The sequence below is a fragment of the Leptonychotes weddellii genome, chromosome 7 (genome assembly GCF_054177405.1).
Source record: "Leptonychotes weddellii isolate Sample4059 chromosome 7, ASM5417740v2, whole genome shotgun sequence".
Lineage (NCBI taxonomy): Eukaryota > Metazoa > Chordata > Mammalia > Carnivora > Phocidae > Leptonychotes > Leptonychotes weddellii.
This window is the reverse complement of record NC_138375.1, coordinates 25,033,144-25,053,841: the sequence shown is the minus strand read 5'-3', so window position 1 is coordinate 25,053,841 and position 20,698 is coordinate 25,033,144. Positions and strand designations below refer to the sequence as shown.

Below are 20,698 nucleotides of genomic sequence, written 5' to 3'. Positions count from 1 at the left end.
TATGTTGCCTCCCCCAGGATATTTAGCAATGACGGGAAACATCTCTGATTATCGCAACCGAGGGAAGAGCTCTCAGGATATTATGGACATTTAATGGGTAGAGGCCACAAATGCTGCTAAGCAGCCTCCAGTGCTCAGGACGGCACCCCACCCACCCACCCTAACCCACCAATGAAGAAGAGTCTGGTCCAAGATACATAATGCTGAGGTTGAGAAACTGTGCTTTCAAGGATTCATCCTAAACATTTTGCTGGCAGTTTTGTACCAGTGGTTTTTGATCAGAGGCATTTCTCAGTATACAGATGATGTTTGTTTAGTAAGTACATATAAAATGATCTTTCTTAGGCATTTACTTATTAACATATAAGCATTAGGATTAGTGGCGAATGTTCTAAAGTTCACTTTTTTAGACAACTGTAGGTTATAATGCCAAATATACTACAATTACACTCACATCCCCCCCTGGCATGGAGACTGACTTGAGGAGGTAATAAATGAATCAAGAAGATATTACTGACCAGCAGGACTGAGATTAGGGTAAGACAAGCTGGTACCCAAGGCACTCTTCAGGGCTACTCACAGACCTGTACTTAAAGGAACCTGAGAGTAAGCGCCTCCTTATTTTTGTGTGTGTGGCATAATACACATAACATAAAATTCACCATTTTACCCATTTTAAAATGTGAAATCCGGTGGTATTAGTTCATTCACACAGTTATGCAACCATCACTATCTAGTTCCAGAACACTTTCACCACTCCAGATGGAAACTTCATACCCATTAACCAGTTACTCTGGATTCCCCGCTTTATCCCAGCCCCAGAACAACCACTAGTCTGCTTTCTGTCTCGATAGATTTGGCTATTCTGGAATCATATAGTATGTGGCCTTTTGTGTCTGCCTTCTGTCACTTAGCATAATGTTCTCAAGATTCCTCTATGTTCTAGCGTGTATCAGTATTTCCTTCCCTCTGTGGCTGAATCATGTTCCATGATATAGACATTATTTATCCATTCATCAGTTGATGGACATTTGGGTTGTTTCCACCTATTGGCTCTTCTGGATAGGATATTATGGACATTTAATGGGTATTATGAACACTCAGGTACAAGTTTTTGTTTGAACACCTGCCTTCAATTCTTTTGGGTATATACATAGGAGTGAAGTTGATGGGTGACATGGTAATACCACATTTAACTTTCTAGGTAACTTCTAGACTTTTTTCTACAGTGGCTGTACCACTTTACATCCCCATCAACAATGGACGAGGGTTCCAATTTCTCCAGTGTCCTCACCAACACTTATTATTTTTCACTCTTTGAATTCTAGCCATGCTAGCGGGTATGAAATGGTATCTCGTTGTGGTTTTGACTTGCATGTCTCAATGACTTTTGAGCCTCTTTCCTATGCTTCTTGGCCATTTGTGCCTTCTTAAATTTTGCATCTTGCTTGCTTCAACCTAACCCCAGTTCTGCTGACCAGCACCTGATATCAAATGCCGAGAGTCTCATAACCACAGTGGAGTGAAACAGTAGAGAGAGCCGCCTCTAAGTCATACGGTTCTGTGTGCAGATACCACTTTTACTAAATGTGGAGTTTCTTTCCTGTCTACAGTTGAACCAGACCCTCCTGTGAACCTAACTTTGGAATTAAAACAGCCAGAAGACAAAAAACCATATCTGTGGATGAAATGGTACCCACCCACCCTGGTTGACGTTAGATCTGGTTGGCTCACACTCCAGTATGAAATTCGGTTAAAACCTGAGAAAGCAACTGAGTGGGAGGTGAGTCAACTAGAAGCTTTTGGAAAGAAACAGGTCCTTGGCAAAGATGAAGCCCTCGCAGCTGAGAATAAGTCATTCCTCCTCATTTTGGGGTAACCCTGTTGCCCTCTTGATGCTGATGTGACCCACCCCAACGTGGAAGGGCCTCCTCCCCTCCACTGGGATTGATGGGGGTCGTCTTCATACTCACCCAAAGCTAGCTCCTTGCACTGAACAGGTCTTCCACCAGGTATCCAACCCACCTCCCTCAGGATATCTGAGATTGAGACACTTGTGAGTGTACTTACGTGGCACTAAGTAGGAGGAAAAAGTCTCAGTGTAACCAGTCCATGATCAATGGTATTTTTATTCACTTGCAAATACTTCAATGTAAGGAAGAAATAATGCAGTAAATTACAGGCATTATAATAGTCTACTCTTAAATATTTTAGTATATGTTTCTTTTATTTTTATTTATTTTTTTTATTATTATGTTCAATTAGCCAATATATAGTACATCATTAGTTTTTGATGTAGTGTTCAATGATTCAATAGTTGCGTATAACACCCAGTACTCATCACAACACATGCCATCCTTAATACCCATCACGCAGCTACCTTATCCCCCACCCCCCTCCTGGTTTGTTTCCTGGAGTCCAGAATCTCTCATGGTTTGTCTCCCTCTCTGATTTCTTCCCAGTCGGTTTTCCTTCCCTTACCCTGTATATGTCTCTTTTAAAAAGAGAACATTTGAGGGGTGCCTGGGTGGCTCAGGCAGTGAAGTGTGTGACTCTTAATCTCAGGGTTGTGAGTTCTAGCCCCACACTGGGCATGGAGCCTGCTTAAAATTTAAAAAGAAAAAAAGGGAACATTTGGTTTCACCCATATGTGGAATTTAAGGAACAAAACAAATGAACAAACAAAGAACAAAGAGACAAACAAAAAAACAGACTCTTAAATACAGAGAACAAACTGGTGGTTGCCAGAGGGCAGGTAGGCTGGAGGATGGACGAAATAGGTGAAGGGGATGAAGAGTACACTTACTGGGATGAGCACTGAGTTATGTATACAATTGTTGAATCATTATATTGTACACTTGAAACTAATGTAACACTTGTATGTTAATTATGCTTCAATTTTAAAAAAGATACTCTCAAACCCATTAGCGATGATAATGCAAATTTTTTAAAACGGGAACATTTCCAAACATAGCCAAAATAATAGGATGACACTTAGAAAATTAATTAAAATTTCTTAATAACATTTAATAGCCAGTCCATATTTTAATTCCCCCAATTGCTTCCCATCCAAGTACTAACCAGGCCCGACCCTGCTTAGCTTCCGAGATCAGATGAGATCCGGCGCATTCAGGGTGGTATGGCCGTAGACTCCCCCAATTGCTTCAAAAAATATCTTTAACAGCTAGTTTGTCCAAACCAGAATCCACTCCAAGACCACACGTTGTGGCTGGTTGTTCTATTGTTTCCATCTCAACGTGCTCAGATGATGTCCCATCTTCTGCATTTGTCTGATGAGTTCTCTGTGAGGTCATTTGGCTAATTTCTCTGCCCCTGTATTTCCCGTAACCAGACAATTAGATCTAAAAACTTGATCAGATTCAGGTTGAACAATTTTTAGCAAGAGTACTTCAGAGGTGATATTAGATCCTTCATGCCAGGAGATGGAAATCATCTGGTTAACCCACCAGAAATGACTCTAAGGCCAACTCTGGAATCAGAGAGGTGACAACCTGATCCCTCAATTGTAAAGTTATGTTTCTCTTGTATGCTATTGTTTCAACAAACTTGAAGGCCTGGTTCTCTTTCACCTAGGGGCTTTATACTAATTGGTAATCCTTGAATCAATAAAATTATTAGGGTTGACAAAATAACCAATAACCATTTTTCAATTGTATTCACCGGCTGTCCTCCACAGACTAGAATTTAGAAGGGGGTAGAGGATAGGGAGCAGAATATTTGACTCTATGTCGATAGTGTTCCCCATGGAGAGTTAGAAAACCCGTTAATTTTTGTGTGAGCAATGCGAGGAGGAAAAAATGAGCTAGGAGGGTGAAATGATGAGAAGAACAGAGATTTATCTACAAAATTGAATCTGCTGGCCTCGGTTCTCCAATAGTTTATTATCTAGAGGAAACGTCTATGAAGAAATGTAACACAAGTCAGAGTGACTTCTATCTTCCTTGTTTGTCCCTAGACTCATTTTGCTGGGCAGCAGACTCAGTTTAAGATTCTCAGCTTATATCCAGGACAGAAATACCTTGTCCAGGTTCGCTGCAAGCCAGACCATGGATTCTGGAGTGAGTGGAGCCCAGAGAGCTCCATCCAGATACCTAATGGTGAGTGTCTTGCCTCCCCTTTGCCTATACTCCAAAATATTTCTAAAACAAAATGAATCTAGTAAGTTTGCATGTAGTAACTACTAAGAGAGAAACTATTTTAGGCCTTGGCCAGAAGAATAAATAGAGGTGGGTTTATCATCTCTCCATCCAATACAAAGACACCTGGAAGTGTAGCACTGCTCCCTAGGTCACTGTCAGTGAGGACCAGTTTCCAGGATAAGGCTACAAATGCGGACTTGGCAGGTATCAGAGGGCTTAATGGTCAGCCATTCTGCCCTCCCCATCTGCCCTATCCCTCTAATTCACTCAAGGTCATCATCTAGTTGTCCCAAAATTTGTAAGGTGGTATGCCATCTCAAAGGCATGAACCAATTTTCAGTCCATGAGGTCGATTACATCTTGACCCTTGTATGAAGGTACAGTGTATAAGAGGCGCTCGGTTCTAAGTGCCATTAAACATGGCAGCCTGTGCTCCACAAGAGAATGATTTATCTTGCTTTTCTAAAGTATGTTATGGTTTATAAAGTCTTCACCTTGTTTGGCCCTTCCAACCCTCTCAGGTCTTCAGAGAGAATAGGATTAGCATTAGGAATCAAAAGTGAGGAAAATGAAGCTCAGTGAAGTTTGAGGTCTTACCCAGAACCCCATGGCAAAGCCTAGCTCCTCTGCCAGCTTGCCCGGCCAAAGTACAAAACTTGCTTTGGCTTGGCTTTGAAACAGCCCTGAAATGTGGGTCATAAGATTTGCATGTGCATCCAGTTCAGCCCTGGCTCTTATTAAATAAATCAAAGCACAAGGTCCAGAGGCAGAAGATCCAGGTTCAAATCCCAACTGCAGCTTTATAGTTGACATGTTTGTGGGGAAATCGCTCTTTGAGCCTCCGTGTCCTCATCTTTATATACCAGGCAGTGTTTGTAAAGAGGTTAGTTAACAAAACCTTAATACGTGATGGCCTTTATTATTATTACTGCAGTGGGCCATGTGACTTTGAATTTCCTCCTAAAGGGCCAAATAAAATAATATGTAAAAGGATTTTGAAATTTATAGAGTACTGTAAAATATATGCAACGTATTAAACTTTAATAATAAAAATTAAACCTGTCACTGAGGCACTCAGTGACCTGAGCACTCTTTGGATTGCTGTTCAAATCAAAAGAGGGGTAGGGAAGGGGGGGGAAACTCTTTTGTTCATGACTTTTGCTTATTTGGGGTTTTTTTGTTTTTGTTTTTAACGATGCTTTCATGTGATCAAAGCTTTCCGACTGTTTGCTTTGTAGATGTCACCATGAAAGATACCATCGTGTGGATCTTTGTGGCCGTTCTTTCTGCTGTTATTTGTCTGATTATGGTCGCAGCTGTGGCTTTGAAAGTCCATAGGTACTTCACTGTCTATCAACCCTCCTCCCAATCATGGTTGTCAGGGATCGCAGCCAAAAAGGATAATGCAAAGATGTTGAAAACCTACACATAAGCCAAGCACTTCCTTTGAGCCATTAGCTACAGTGTGCTCGCCCATAGAAAATCTTTTATCGGTGCTAGCAAAAGGAGCAGGATGGACTCCTTTGAAGCTGGTGCTCTTTCCATCAAACTGAGGTTCCCGGTGGTGCATTAGTAAAACCCCCATTAAAAGCAGCTCCAGTCAAGAGAAGCAAGTAGTCCAAATAATCCACTCATTTCAGCATCGGCCTCCTCAATGAGCCAGAGTTAAATACTATGTAGGCCCCTAAAATTATTGTCTTCACCATTGATCGTTAGTCTCATAGAGCCCCAGAAATCTAACTCCTGTCCACTGTAGTCCGTGTAGCAGGTAGTTAGAGAGAATACTAATCTTTCAAAAATTACAAAGTGAGAAGGTGAGTCATCTAATTCTTTTTCACAAATTATTTTAAAGCATGGTGACCTGCATCCTTCCACCAGTTCCTGGGCCAAAAATAAAAGGATTTGATGCTCATCTGCTGGAGGTAAGTGGAAGAGGTGGGGAATGTAGTGTGACTCACTGCTTTGGAATAATGACCTTTACACGGGCGCACACAATTCCCGTCAATTCCACCTGGCCGGCTCAGCCCCCGCCCAGCTCAGCCCTGCTCCTCAGCATGCATGTTTCCAGAAAGACGGTTGGAGGCGTGAGGGTCCTTACCTTCAGACACTAGACGTCAGAGGGCAAGGAGAGAAAGTCAAGAAAACATGCAAACACATAGTAATACTTGGCTAGCTTTACCAGGTCTGTTCATAAGCATAGAAATAAACATTTTGTGCAAATAACCAATTTAGAAAGAGGGTGAATATTTTAATTAATACAAAACAGGGACCCACCACCACCTCCTTTGTCATACTTCGGTTAAAGTTTTCACTTGAATGTTCTTTGCATAATTGCAATATCCTCTTGTAATTGTTGCTCACTTTGAGCACTCAGTAGAGACTGGATCAGTACAAGGGGGCTAGTGTTTGCCAGGGCCCACTTAGGCTGATTCAAGAGGGATTTAAATTCAAGTGTTTTGCATAAAAAGAGGGGTTAGAACATTTTACATTTCTGTCCAGATTGAAATATATAGTTTCAATTTGACTTCAGCTTAACACTGATGTATCTAAAAGCAATGACCTGCACATTACATCACTTGACCCAGCCACTGTGAGGCTAACAACACAACAAGAATGTGAAAAGTGAGTCCCAGAGAATTTGGCTTGACTGCATTCAGTTTGCAAATACCGGATCAGGGCTTAGAGCCCCAGAACTTGGGCTCCTGGTCCAGTGCTCTTACCTCGCTACCCAGTCCTAGTACTGACCTGCACAGAACCAACATGAACATCTCAACTAAGTAAATTAACCACTGTCTAGCTCGAAATTTGACCTTGTAGCCACAGGGACTTAATAATAAAATAACTACTGTTGGTGTCACACACACAAAAAAGTTTTCATATTCTTAATCACAATTACCTCTCATCTTCAGAAGAACCCTCCCAGATGGCTACTATTTTTCCCATTTTACAGATGGAGAAAGTGAGGACCATAGAGCAACTTGTCCAAAGTCAGTACCCTTTAATAAGTGATAGGGTCAAGATTTGGGTACCAGTACCTGACCTAAGTCAAGCAATCAGGAAGAAGAGTGAAAAACAAGAGAAGGCAGGAGGAAGGAGGAGGGGAGAAGAAGGAGAACAGAGAGGAGGAGAGGGAGGAAACTGGGACAGCAGGGAGAGAGGGGGAGGGGAGAGGGACAGGAAATGGAGCAGCAGGAAAGGAAAGAATAGGATAGGACGAGAAGGGAGGGGAAAGGAAGAAGTAGGAAGAGGAGGAGTTGAGAGAGAAGGGAGAGACGAGAATCTGCTGACCACTGCCAGACTCCAGAAGATGGTGGAGTTGGTTAGGAGGCCAGCAACCAGATCTCAGGGCCAGCGGGTCCCAAGGCACCAAATGCAGGCATGAGCACTGTGGTTTTTGATGTTTCACAAACGTCATATTTGATAGGTGCATGTTTATTATATGTGCATATACTACTTGCCCATTAAACTCATAATCATTATTGCTTAGAAAGAGACTAAGTTAAAATCATGAATTAACTGAAAGAAAAATATGAGATGAGGAGTAGTCCAGGAGGTGACTATAGATAGCTTGGTACATAAATGTCTGACGTTTGGGAAGTTTCGCGAGGCCATTAGCACATCCCACTTGCCCCTAGTCGGGACCACGGGCTTGGCCGACGTCGAATGTTAGGAAGCTAACAGCCGTCTCTCCTTTTCCTAGAAGGGCAAGTCTGAGGAACTGCTGAGTGCCCTGGGGTGCCAAGACTTCCCTCCCACTTCTGACTGTGAGGACTTGCTGGTGGAGTTTTTAGAAGTGGATGACAGCGAGGACCAGCAGCTGATGCCAGCCCATTCAAAACACCCGGATCAAGATATGAAGCCCACACCCCTGGATCCAGACAGCGACTCTGGCCGGGGCAGCTGCGACAGCCCTTCCCTTTTGTCTAAAAAGTGTGAGGAAGCCCGGGCAAATCCCTCCACGTGTAACATTCCTGAGGGCATTGAGAAGCCAGAGAATCCCCAAACAAAGGTTACCTGCACGTGGGATGCCCAGAGCACACGCTTGGAAGGCAAGATCCCCTATTTCCCTGCCGACGGATCCAAATCCTCAACCTGGCCTTTACCACAGCCCCCCAGCCAGCACAGCCCCAGATCTTCTTACCACAACATTGCTGATGTGTGTAAGCTGGCTGTGGGCACAGCGGGGGCATCGGCCGCTTTGTTGGGCAAAACAGACACACACGCTTTAAGATCTGCAAAAACCACTGAGACTGGAGGGGAGGAAAAGGCAGCTGAGCGGAGAGAAGTAGAAAGCTTCCATTCCAAGACTGACCAAGGCACAGCATGGCTGTTACCCCTGGAGAAAACCCCTTTGATCTCTGTGAAACCCTTGGATTACGTGGAGATTCACAAGGTTAACAAAGATGGAGCACTGTCATTGCTCCCAAAACACAAAGAGAACAGCAACCAGCCAGAGAAGCCCAGTCCTCCTGAAGCCAGTAAGGAGTACGCTAAGGTGTCCAGGGTGATGGATAACAACATCCTGGTGTTAGTGCAGGATCCGCGAGCTCAGAACCTGACTGCGTTGGAAGAACCAGCCAAGGAGGCTCCACCATCTCTTCAAGAGAATCCAGCCGAAGAAGACCTGGCCTCCTTCACCTCGGCCCCAAGCAGCTGCGGACTCCAGCTGGGTGGGTTGGATTACCTGGATCCCACGTGTTTTATGCACTCCTTTCAGTGATAGCTTGATTAACGGAATGATTGGTTAAAATGTGATCTCTTTTCAGGTAACACTACAGAGTACAGGAAACGTACCCTACTAGAGAATGCTCGAGAATGTGGTTAGGATGACACTACACAGCCCATAGTTCACTCCTCATGCTCCATTTTCAACCAGCTGCCTCTTTCTCCAACAGTTGATTCCAGAACAAATTGTTTTGTTTCCTGTGATTTGTAGATTGACTTTTTTTTGCTCTTAGTTATAAAATTATGTGTTCAATGAAATAAAAGTACATCGTTTAGTATTTTTGAGGGACATTGCCAATAGGTATATCCTCTGGAAGGGGCTTTCATGGTTTGGTATGTGACCGAAGGAAATGAAATACTCACAGTTGTTTACCACAGGAAGATGATAGATGTGAGAAAAATGCCATGAAAACCGCTTTCAAAAAACCAACAAACCTTTGCACTCCTCTTTCATTTTTATTCGGATTAACCAAATACGACCCATTTGAAGAAAGAATGCATTCCAGAACACCGGACACATTGTTTACATCAGTTCCTATCACCTTAGTGATACATTGCCAATATGCAAGCCAAAATGATGCCTCCAGTTTTTTCTTAAAATGGTTTGAATTTGTTAAGCATGGATTTTTTTTTTTCTCCCCCTAAATTGTATTTTATTCTGAAGCCTCTAGAGAAAATAGTTTTGGAAAGTGAAATTTTCTAACATGACAGGTAAATGAGTTTCATGTGGTAAATTCTTCTAAAATGTTTTCCTGTTTCGTTTCAGCATAAGAGAGAATTTATTATACACCCTAGTCTTCGGTTAGGTTAAAAAAAAAAATCCCCAAAGACTAATTTTAAAAGATAATCACAGCAGGATGCTAATGGAAATACTGCCTTACTGTACATACAAATTCTACTTTAATATAAACCCGTAAGTTTCACAATGTATTTTTGAAGACTATTTTTCTATCACTTAGGTAAAATAAAAAACTATTTTCTATCTTCCCAGTACAGCTGTTTACGTATTTAGCGGGTACGGTATGTTCTGCTATGAGGTTATAATGAGTATTTGCAGTACAGAGTATACACAGTCCCTGTGTGTGGAGTAAAATGCCATAGCAACCCAAAGCCCATTGAGGAATATGAAGTGGATGATTATATTCAATTTCCAGCACAGCGTTGTATAGTTTATCTGATTCTATCTCTGTGATACTTTCAACAGTCGCCAGCCAAGAGGTTTAGGGCTTTCCACAGACCAGAAATTACTTCTGTAATTTAGGGCTACTCTGGGGCTTCTGCTCTTCTCTGGGTGAATATTCATAAAACCACCCTGAAAAGGTGAGTGATGACCTCTCACGTACTGTTTTAGAGAGAGGGTTTTGTTTGGTTTGGGTGTTCTGAGAAATCCTGGGCTGCCAAGAAAATGTAAGCAAAGCCAGGAGTTAGTATCTCTCTGAAGTAGATCCATTTGCGAAATCCTGGCAGAGGCAGATACAGCAGTCCCAGCGGAAGCGTTCAAATAGAAGTTCTAAGGAAGCAGGCATCTGGGCAGTGGCAACAGCTACAGCGGCCGGGGTCTGGTAGCAAGAGTCTCCAAGTCTGTTCCAAGGGCAGCCTTCCCACAAGCCTGGCTCTCCATTTTAAAGAGAGCGCTCGTGACTCCAACTGCCTCCCTCTGTTTTTCATTTCATCTGATGGCAAAGCCATTCTCCGGGTTCACTCACTAACTGGACGTAGTGAATTTGCACTCACCCCTGGGAGTTAAATATGCCAGCCCAGCAAGCCCATGCTGACAGGAACTGGGCTCCGCGGTGGCCCTGATGTTTGCAAGTGAACTCATCCCTAGGGCTTCCAGGGTTGCCAAAGTAAATCAATCTGAGCTCTCTTCTCCCAATATAGACCAGCATTAAGGGTGAAGGGAACATTCGGGAAAGTTGTCCAAGCTCATCCAGTGCCCTAGGTCCTTGCTACTCAAAGTAGGCCCTGAGGACCAGCTGTCTCAGCATCGCCTGGCACTGCTTGGAAATGCAGACTCTCAGCTCCCCTGCCCCAGACCTACAGAATCCGAATCTGCATCGTACTAAGATCCTCAGATGACTCATGTACACAGGGAAGTTTGAGAAGCCCTGTCCTGGGTGACCATTTCCACTAAAGGTACGTTAGTGCCTAGAGACAATCCTCTCTCGGAAATACAAGTCAGGTCTCACTTGCCCTCAATGACACTCTACGTAAGGAGAAGGCATACTTTTTTAAAAACCCATTTAGGGTTTAAATTGACAGAATGATAGACAATGACTTGGCAAAAGTACACGCAGCTCCAAGAGGGCCAGGGGATTATACTCCACTTGGGATTGACTCTGCCCTTCCAAGCCAGGCCAGACCAAACTTTTCCCAAAACAGTCCATTCTCCTCCAAAATGTATCTCAATCACTCTGATAATTCAAAAATTCAAAAATAACCTGTTTTGACATATGACTTGGCATGTGTGAAAAAAAAAAAATGTCCTGGTTAAAGACTCACCTTGAAGTAAATCCCCAAAATACCCCAATTAGCCACTCATTAAGTAAGCCAACGTTACAATTCTATGGTCAATTAACACTCTTTATTTGAATTAAGTAGGTTTTTTGTTTTTTTTTTTTTCCATCTTCTGGCACATTTCCTACCAAGGAGCCAGCTGGTGCAGCAGAAGGATGCAGACTGAGGGTCAAGAGACCTGGGTTCTAGTCCCCGCTCTCTTGCCTTAGAGTAATTGCCTTTCCTGGGCCTCAGTTTCCTCTGAAGGAAATGGCAGGCCAATCATCTCGAATATCCTTTCAAACTCTGGCTCCTTGATTTCATGACTCACTAAATATTTTCCAGCAAAGATAATTTACCCAGTGCTTTGATCGTAAGGAAGCTAACAAATAATTGCCCTTCATCAGAGACACACAAGTACTCTCCAGTGATGTGCTTTTTTGATTTCACTTTTAAATCATCAGTTCTAGTTGGTCTTCACATATGACACATGCATGCTGTAAATTACGTAGGTACGGGATCAGAGTCCGAGATAACATGCAAGTATGTATGTAGAGAGGAGGCATGAGATTTTTTTTTTTTAAGACCTACTGAATGAGGCTCTGATTTTTAGAAAAAAATGATCTTTTACTGAATCAAGCCATGCTTATTTTTTGCTGAGTCCAACAGCCCCAAATCGCTTTTCTTCTGACTGCGGCTTCTGGTTTTTATTTCTTTCTGATGAATTATAAACCACTATTGCACAGTTGGTTTAAAGAGCCATATGCTCTGAATTATAAAAAGTCATGTTTTTATAAACAAACACCTAAATATTCAAGTTACAAAGCACATGGAGACGGGCTAGCCAATGGGTGATTTATGGAAGATTCTTACCCCAGCTGCAAAATGTTCTCTGGTCAGTTGTAACGAACGGGTTTAAGGCACCTCAACATGAGCACAAGTTATTATCAACTGCGTCCCTGACATTTAACAGAATGTCCATTCTCCCAAGTGCCTAAGACCAATCCCGTTAGGCAGGTATGTACCAAAACCTTGCTTTCGCTGGTTTGGTCCAACATGAGTTAATCCCTTACCACCTGTACGAGATCAAGGAGTTTGACCCCTTGTCCTGTAGTGCCCAGCTGAGTCGGAGAATCCTATGAGTTCATGAGCTCCAGGATGCAGTTTGGCTGTGGAGGAAATCTGGCTCTTTTCTCGAGATTCTCCACGGCTGCAGTCACTTGCAGAAAGACTTGGCCCTGCCTTTAGTATCTTCTCTATCTCCTTAGTGTAGACAAGGAAGAAGCAGATTTGTACATAGTTTACAAAGTGCCTTTCTTTACTTTTATAAAAAAAAAAAAAAAGTTTTGTTTTTGCAAGAAAAGCGTATCAATTGGAAGGTACATTTTACTTGTTTTATGTAAATGAATGGAGAAACCGGAAAGGGAATGACAAAATGGTCCGAGGTCCAACCAGCAACTGTTCCAGTGGATTTTTCTATTTATTGCTTAACCGAATTACCATAGAGCTGATGTGAATAGTGTAACTTATTTTGTCTGATGAGAAATTGACTCTGGCTGGGATTTGAGGATATGCTGGCCCCACTGTGATTTGAGACTCCTCCATTTAAAAACATATTAATATGCTTTTGAATGGCTTCAAATTGCATGCCTGGGCCTGAAAAGGACAATGCAAGCACGGTGGAAGCTTGCACACATACAGAAAAAGGCAAATGACTCTGGATTACCATCCTCAGTGTTGCTAACATAGATTTGCCATTGATGAAAGCCTCGTGTGTACTTCAGTGAACAAATTTCTTGTTCTGCATTTTTGGCTCAAGCACAATAGTAAAGTCCAAGGTTTCAAAGGCCCAGGTGCAATGCAGGAAAGTATTGCTGACATGCCCTTAACCTGATAATTGTGCGGTGTCACAAAGCTTAAGAGAACTATAGACATCTGTTGGTCCAAGCCAGGTTGATTTGCTTTAACATCCTGGCTTCTTTTTTTCTTCTTAGCTATCCATACTTGTAGGCTTTTTGTTCTTCTGCTCTAGGGCCTGTATTTTTCCTGAGAGTTAATTATGTACACTAGCAACCATAGGATCCACAAGAAATTAAGTTACTCGTGAACAATGACTTTGGCCCCGCAAAGGACTAAGTCAGCTCTTAAATCAGCCACACAGATATCACATTGCACGTTGAGGGTCATTAGTCACCTCGTTTAAGGATTTGCATAGTTAGAAATTGCAGCTCAATTCATTAACTGCTTAATTAATTCAAAGGCCATTAATAAACCCAAGGTACATCCATGACTCGGTTCCGGAGGTCTTAAGTAGAAATTTTAAAATACAAAATGATTGCTCGAGAACCCATGTTGTAACCAGAAGTTCTATTTATAATTATGGCCTAGACTTATTCCATGATTACCAGATATAATCTACAAATCAAATAGTTCTCTCCCTAGGCTTGTGTATTTCAGTAAGGTGATTTAGGGTCTGAGATCATCATGGTCTATTTCAATGAAAGGAAAAAAATAGGAAATAGGACATTTCCAGAGGTTTGGGCATCTCAGGATTCCACAAAATGTCAACGGTAGCCTGCTAAACCCAAATTTTATTGGACAAAGTGAAATCTGTAATCTATTCAGTGTTCTGAGTTTATGGCTAAGAGATGTACATAACTGACAAACACCATACGCCCGTCATTGTCTTATTCACGTCCGTTCCTTTGATTTATGCTCTGATCTCAAGTCAAGAAGCACTGAGGCGTGTAAAGTGAAAAAACACATCCTGTTTGTGTGACTGTGGTCAATGAATACAGAGACCCTTAGACAATGGTATTCTATTAATTAACTTTTTACCTGCTCCTGATTAAATAAAAAACAATGAACCCTAAAAACCTTTGGCTAGTGAAGTAGTAACATCAAAACTAATCTTGAATAATTACGTTTAAATTATGCTTCACCTGGATAAACTTCAAAATGCAGTCTGAGTTTTTCCATGCAAATCTCACAAATTCTGAAGAAAAAAAATCTCGTTATTACGTTACTCTGACATGAAAAATCTGTATGGCAAAGATACCTCTGAAAAATAATCTGTTTTATAAAATTTCTGATAAGATGTTTTGAATTTTTAAAAGTAACCACCTCCCCTCCTTGTCCTACTGCCCTTCCTCCAAAGCCGCTTATTGTTTAGAAAGGAAAGATTATCGGGGCGCCTGGGTGGCTCAGTCGTTAAGCGTCTGCCTTCGGCTCAGGTCAAGATCCCAGGGTCCTGGGATCGAGCCCCGCATCCGGCTCCCTGCTCGGCGGGAAGCCTGCTTCTCCTTCTCCCACCCCCCCTGCTTGTGTTCCCCTCTCTCGCTGTGTCTCTGTCAAATAAATAAAATCTTTAAAAAAAAAAAAAGAAAGGAAAGATTATCGTGTCTCATGCGTTGACTGTTTTGCCGGGGCATATTTGATCTACTGGCCATGTGACATTCCTGACTTTAAGATAACTGTTCTATTATTTTATATTATATTGCTTTATGTGGTTCAAAACTGTTTGATGCATTGAAATATATAATCCTTGTACTGTGAAACTCATCATGTAATACAAATGAAAATAATTACATAATGATTTATAATCTATCCTTGTGTATTTTAGTATGATTGTGTCTATGTCTATAAAACGAAACTGAAAAAAACGTAATCATATATTTCTGTCAAGACTGCGAATGTACGCATTTTTTTTCTTATCCTTTGCCTGGAAGTAGTACTTACGTCATTGTACAGCTGATCTGGGGTGTTAAGTGTTTCGAGTACAATCCAACCACTGTTTAAAAGTCAACCCTTCAGCTTTGCTTCATGTGACTTCTGATAACATCTTGAGTGTTATTTGCATCATGAGGCTTGCTTTTGTGCTCGATCATTCATTCTAGACAATTTCATGAGAGTCTCATGTGGAAACCAAAGCAATCTAGAACCAGCCTGTTGTGTGTTGTGTAAAGCCATATCGAAGCAAAGACTATGTAATAGCAAAAGGTTCCATATTTTCAGAGATCTCACTACCTCTGCTTTTTCTCTTTCCTTAGAAAATACCAAGCAAAATTCTTTAACGTGAAGTGGGAAATTAGAAGTGATTGTTACAGTAAGTTGCTGGGGGTTGGTTTTGGTTTGGTTTTGTGTTTTTCTTTTTTTTTTAACATGAGAACATACCTTCTAATTCACCACTTTGTAGTTTTATGCCAGGTTTTCTCAATAACCATTTTTACATTTTATAAAAACTGGCCGACGAATAAAGGCCAGAAAGAATACTTAGTAAATCACCAGATGAAAGACCAACAAAGCCATAGAGTGCAGATTTTTTCCAAATGATGGTCACTCAAGGTGGTTACCCAAAGCCATAATAATGATATTTCTCACAAGTTGATTTCCCTAACACCCCTAGAAATAAATATTTTCCTTATTTGATTTTAGCCATCAAATATATGATGGTATGGGAAAAGTCAGCCATGTGTCAGAAATAGTCTTATTTCGATTTAAAAACATATTTACATGTAGTTATTGTAATGCCTACTTTTTTTTTTTTTTTAGCTTTAAGGAATTTTGGAGGACTATAGTTGTCCGATTTATCTTGCATTTTTAATTCTGTAAATCTTTGGTTATTGCACATTGTACTTTCCATTTTCCATGGATTTAATTATTTGCCTCCTTGCACTTTGAGGGGACAACAGAGACCATTAAATCCTTGTCAGTAGTACGGGAGATTATGCTAACTGCTCTTGTCATAACATCCTCACTTTTACTGCACGCCAAAAACAATGCTTGCCAAACAAAATCTTAGACATCCCAGTATAATATGGTCATTATATTTCTATTCATGTTATTGACAATACCCAGTTCAGTGCCTGGCTCAATAAATGTTTATTTCCCTTGCCTACCCTTCTTTTATTTTTATTTGACGGGTAAATAAGCAGAAAAACGTGTGTGTCTGAAACAATTTTCTTGAAGCATTTTTGCTGCTAAGGGATCTATAACCTGGAAATTGTTGGTATACGGTGGATCAAAACAGTTTGCCTCCTTTATCTTCGTCCTTCCATACGATTGCAAAACATACTTTCCTTCCTCCACCCTATCACGTTCACATGAGAAGCTGCTAACAATAAAAGTGAGATGGAATGAGCAACACGGGGATGAAACCAGAGAAGCTCACTTAAGCATTGTGAAATAAAGGAAAGACCAAACCATTTTTAAAAATGGAATCCTTTTGAATGGTGTGATTCGTTCACATTAGTAACCATCGTTTCTGACGAAATCATTGGGTTAAGTATAAAATGATAACCTTTTCTTTTTAATGGATCTAGATCTAGAAACCTTCACCTACTGTCCATGCTTGTGTTAAGAATTATGAAATAGTGTGGAGGTTTGCTTTACGGATTCTTCTCTGCCTCCTAATTCTTTCACACCATGTCTCACAGGAACAATAAGGAATTCCTTACGTGACTATCACACTCCAAAATGTGTATCACACTCTACACTTCCATCAAAGAACCACTGACTCTCCCATGCTTATGTATCACCTGGCTTTAATTCTTGGGCACACTTTTACTTCTAAACTAAAAAATCTGGAGTGTCATGCACCAGACACAACATTCATATAATTAGTGATGAGCTGGAGAAGAAAGGCATAGCCAATTTTCCAGAATTATGGTATGCACGTTCCTGCAAGAAAATAAATTATATTTTGCCACTTCTTACCAGAATCACATCCGAAACCTTAACCTCACCAGACTTCCTACAACTTATTAACCAAGTTGTATACATTCTACATCTTCCCTACTTTTTAGGGACAGAGAGATAGAGCTTCCATTTAATAGCACTCTTGAAATGTTGCGGGTTGGGGATAGGGTGGGACTGGGCAGGGGTATAGAAAATAGGGTTATTGAAAAGGCCCCAAAAAGGAGCTCACTGGCCAGGGAAGCAGATTCCTGCTGCATTTACCTCTGAGAGTCCCTCCAAACCACGCAGGTGAGACTGAACCCATTCTCAGTATTGGAAAAGCATATTCTACTTTGGAGATCTCGACACCTACACAATGGAGTTCCTTTACCTACAACCTCCCCCACCCACACCCCCTCACCCCTCGATTTCTGCTGCCGGCACAAGTGTCAAGCATTATCTCTTATTATGATCAGGTTCACATTAAAACTTGGCTGACAAACAGACTTGAAGCACAGTTATTTTTATGAATGTGATAATTTTTTTTTTTTTTTAAGAAAAAGCTAGAAGACATCAGTCAAATAAAACACTACATGGATGTGGTTTGGTGAACACCAGGATAAGAAAAGGGAGCTCAGGAATTTTTATTGCTGTATTTATACATGTGTCTGAAAGAATTTGTAAAATGTCACAGGTACTTTCTAAGGTGACAGACATTCACTCCATAAATTATTAAAAATTCCAAGATGAACTTCAATGACACTTGGCAGTAGTTTTATTTAACATGATCAATATTGATATTGTTACTGACCTATGTAATCTTATGGTGTATTTTTCTTTCTTTAGAGCAACTGCTTTTGCGATGGTGACAATGCTTAGTTTAAACTGAATCAATAAATTATTTCCTGAGCAATGGTTTTGGAGGGTCTTTTTATATACATGTGAAACATGTATTTTAATGAAGATACAACTTTGAGAAGTTTTTCCTTTGCTTCAACACCTTTTATTAAGCTGTATTTTTTTTTTAAGATTTTATTTATTTGAGATAGAGCATGAGCGGTGGGGAGGAGGAGCAGAGGGAGAGGGAGAAGTAGGCTCCCCGCCGAGCAGGGAGCCCGACATTGGGCTCAATCCCAGGACCCCAGGATCATGACCTGAGCCAAAGGCAGATGCCTAACTGACTGAGCCACCCAGGCGTCCCAGGATGTATTTTTTTAAAAGAAGGGAAAGAGGCACCTGGGTGACTCAGTCGATTAAGTGTGCAACTTCTGATTTTAACTCAGGTCATAATTTCGGCTCAGGTCATGATCTCAGGGTCATGAAATCCAGCCCCGCCTAGGGCTCCAAGCTCAGCAGAGAGGCTGCTGGAGATTCTCTTACTCCCTCTCCCTCTGCCCCTGCCCTCTCTCTAAAAAAAAAAAAAAAAGAAACAAACAAAGGGGAAAATGTCATCCTAAGCCTTTCCGGAAATAAACACATAGTCACATGCTGAATATTTGTCTGAGAACACTCTTCAAAGGCATTTATTTCAGGCATGCCCTTTTATGCTTCTTTCATGCTTGTCTTTCAACACCTTCTCTTTTTTTTTGGGCCAGAAGGCCCAAGGAACTTCTGGGTGTTTCTAAGCATATTTGCATTTTTTAGGCTCGGCTCTGGCACATGAATTACGAGTGGGGGAACTTGAGGGCAGTGGAAAGAGAAGATGTAGTACTTAGCTGAGTTGGAAGCAAGATGTCAATTACAGAGGGTGATATAACAAAGACTCATTTACCAACACCCGAATTTCACAAATATTAACATCTCACTTTATCTGTTCCTGACCTTTAAAAAAAAAAGTGAAACATCACAGATGCAGTAGTAAATATCTCTCAGTAACCAAATTCTCTACCTCCCTCTCCAGTGGCAACTACAATCCCGCAGTTGTGTATCCTTTCTGGCCATGTTAAAAATTCATTTACCTCAGGGCGCCTGGGTGGCTCAGTCGTTAAGCGTCTGCCTTCGGCTCAGGTCATAATCCCAGGGTCCTGGGATCGAGCCCCACATCGGGCTCCCTGCTCAGCGGGAAGCCTGCTTCTCCCTCTCCCACTCCCCCTGCTTGTGTTCCCTCTCTCACTGTCTCTCTTTCTGTCAAGTAAATAAATAAAAATCTTTAAAAAAATGCATTTATCTCATATATATGCACCCATAAATAAAAATATATACAATTATCCTGGGTGCTTATGAGTTTTACATAGATAATAACATATGCCTTTATGCACCTTGATTTTTTTTTTCATTCAGCTTTGGGTTTTTGAAATCCAAATAGCTCCAGTTTATTGGATTTATCTGCTATATGATTGTAATCAACTTTCCATTTGCACTATTAGCAATGACTCTGCAAAGAACATTTTATGCAAGCTTCACTTTTTAAGAATTTGCCATATTTTCTCTAGGACATACATCTAGGGGTATAATTGTTGGGTCATACAGAACATACATCTTAACATTTCCTCACTATTGAGAAGTTGTTCTCTGAAGCAGTTATACCCATATATATCACCATCAACTGTGTAGGTGATTCCATTCCTTTCTTAATCATCACCTGATATTGCCTGATATTTGACAATTTGATGAGCATTCAATGATACACTGTTGTTTTAACTTCCATTGTCCTAATTAATTCATTCTGTATCTGAATAACTCATCCTTTACCTGCTTATCTTTTATGTCATCTACCAAGTTTCTACATATGTTTGAGTCTTCCATCTGGACTTCTATTCCAGCCCAGTGGTTGGTTCATCTATCCCTGCCCTGATGTTTCCTGTTTTAGTACCCCAGTTTGATGCAGTCTTATCTGCTACACCTATCCCTACATCTCCATCTCTTCTTCAGGATTATTTTAGCTATTTTGGCCATTTATTCACCATGTGAATTTTGAGATAAGCCTATCAACTTCCAAAAAAAATTCTGCTGTCAGAAACAGACACATAGATCAATGGAACAGAATAGAGAGCCCAGAAATGGACGCTCAACTCTATGGTCAACTAATCTTCGACAAAGCAGGAAAGAATGTCCAATGGAAAAAAGTCTCTTCAACAAATGATGTTGGGAAAATTGGACAGCCACATGCAGAAGAATGAAACTGGGCCATTTCCTTACACCACACACAAAAATAGACTCAAAATAGACGAAAGACCTAAATGTGAGATAGGAGTCCATCAAAATCCTAGAGAAGAACACAGGCAGCAACCTCTTCTACCTCAGCCACATCAACTTCTTCCTAGAAACATCACCAAAGGCAAGGGAAGCAAGAGCAAAAATGCACTATTGGGACTTCATCAAGATAAAAAGCTTTTGCACAGCAAAAGAAACAGTCAACAAAACCAAAAGACAACCGACAGAATGGGAGAAAATATTTGCAAATGACATACCGGATGAAGGGCTAGTGTCCAAAATCTATAAAGAACTTAACAAACTCAACACCCAAAGAACAAATAATCCAATCAAGAAATGGGCAGAAGACATGAAGAGACATTTTTCCAAAGAAGACATCCAAATGGCCAACAGACACATGAAAAAGTGCTCAACATCGCTCGGCATCAGGGAAATCCAAATCAAAACCTCAATGAGATATCACCTCACACCAGTCAGAATGGCTAAAA

The 20,698-nt window shown here is 41.1% G+C and overlaps 1 protein-coding gene across 2 annotated transcripts in view; it reads left to right on the top strand.

Moving 5' to 3' along the window:
- PRLR (prolactin receptor) overlaps positions 1 to 16,278 on the top strand; it is a 156,415-nt gene extending 140,137 nt beyond the window's left edge. For both annotated transcript variants that reach the window (XM_006735525.3, XM_081825989.1), the window contains 5 exons: positions 1,614 to 1,783; positions 3,977 to 4,118; positions 5,399 to 5,498; positions 6,013 to 6,082; positions 7,861 to 16,278. In XM_006735525.3, coding sequence (XP_006735588.2) covers positions 1,614 to 1,783; positions 3,977 to 4,118; positions 5,399 to 5,498; positions 6,013 to 6,082; positions 7,861 to 8,880 — 1,502 coding nt within the window. In that variant the 3' untranslated portion in view covers positions 8,881 to 16,278. The remainder of the gene's footprint in view (positions 1 to 1,613; positions 1,784 to 3,976; positions 4,119 to 5,398; positions 5,499 to 6,012; positions 6,083 to 7,860) is intronic.
- The last annotated feature ends 4,420 nt before the right edge of the window (positions 16,279 to 20,698 follow it).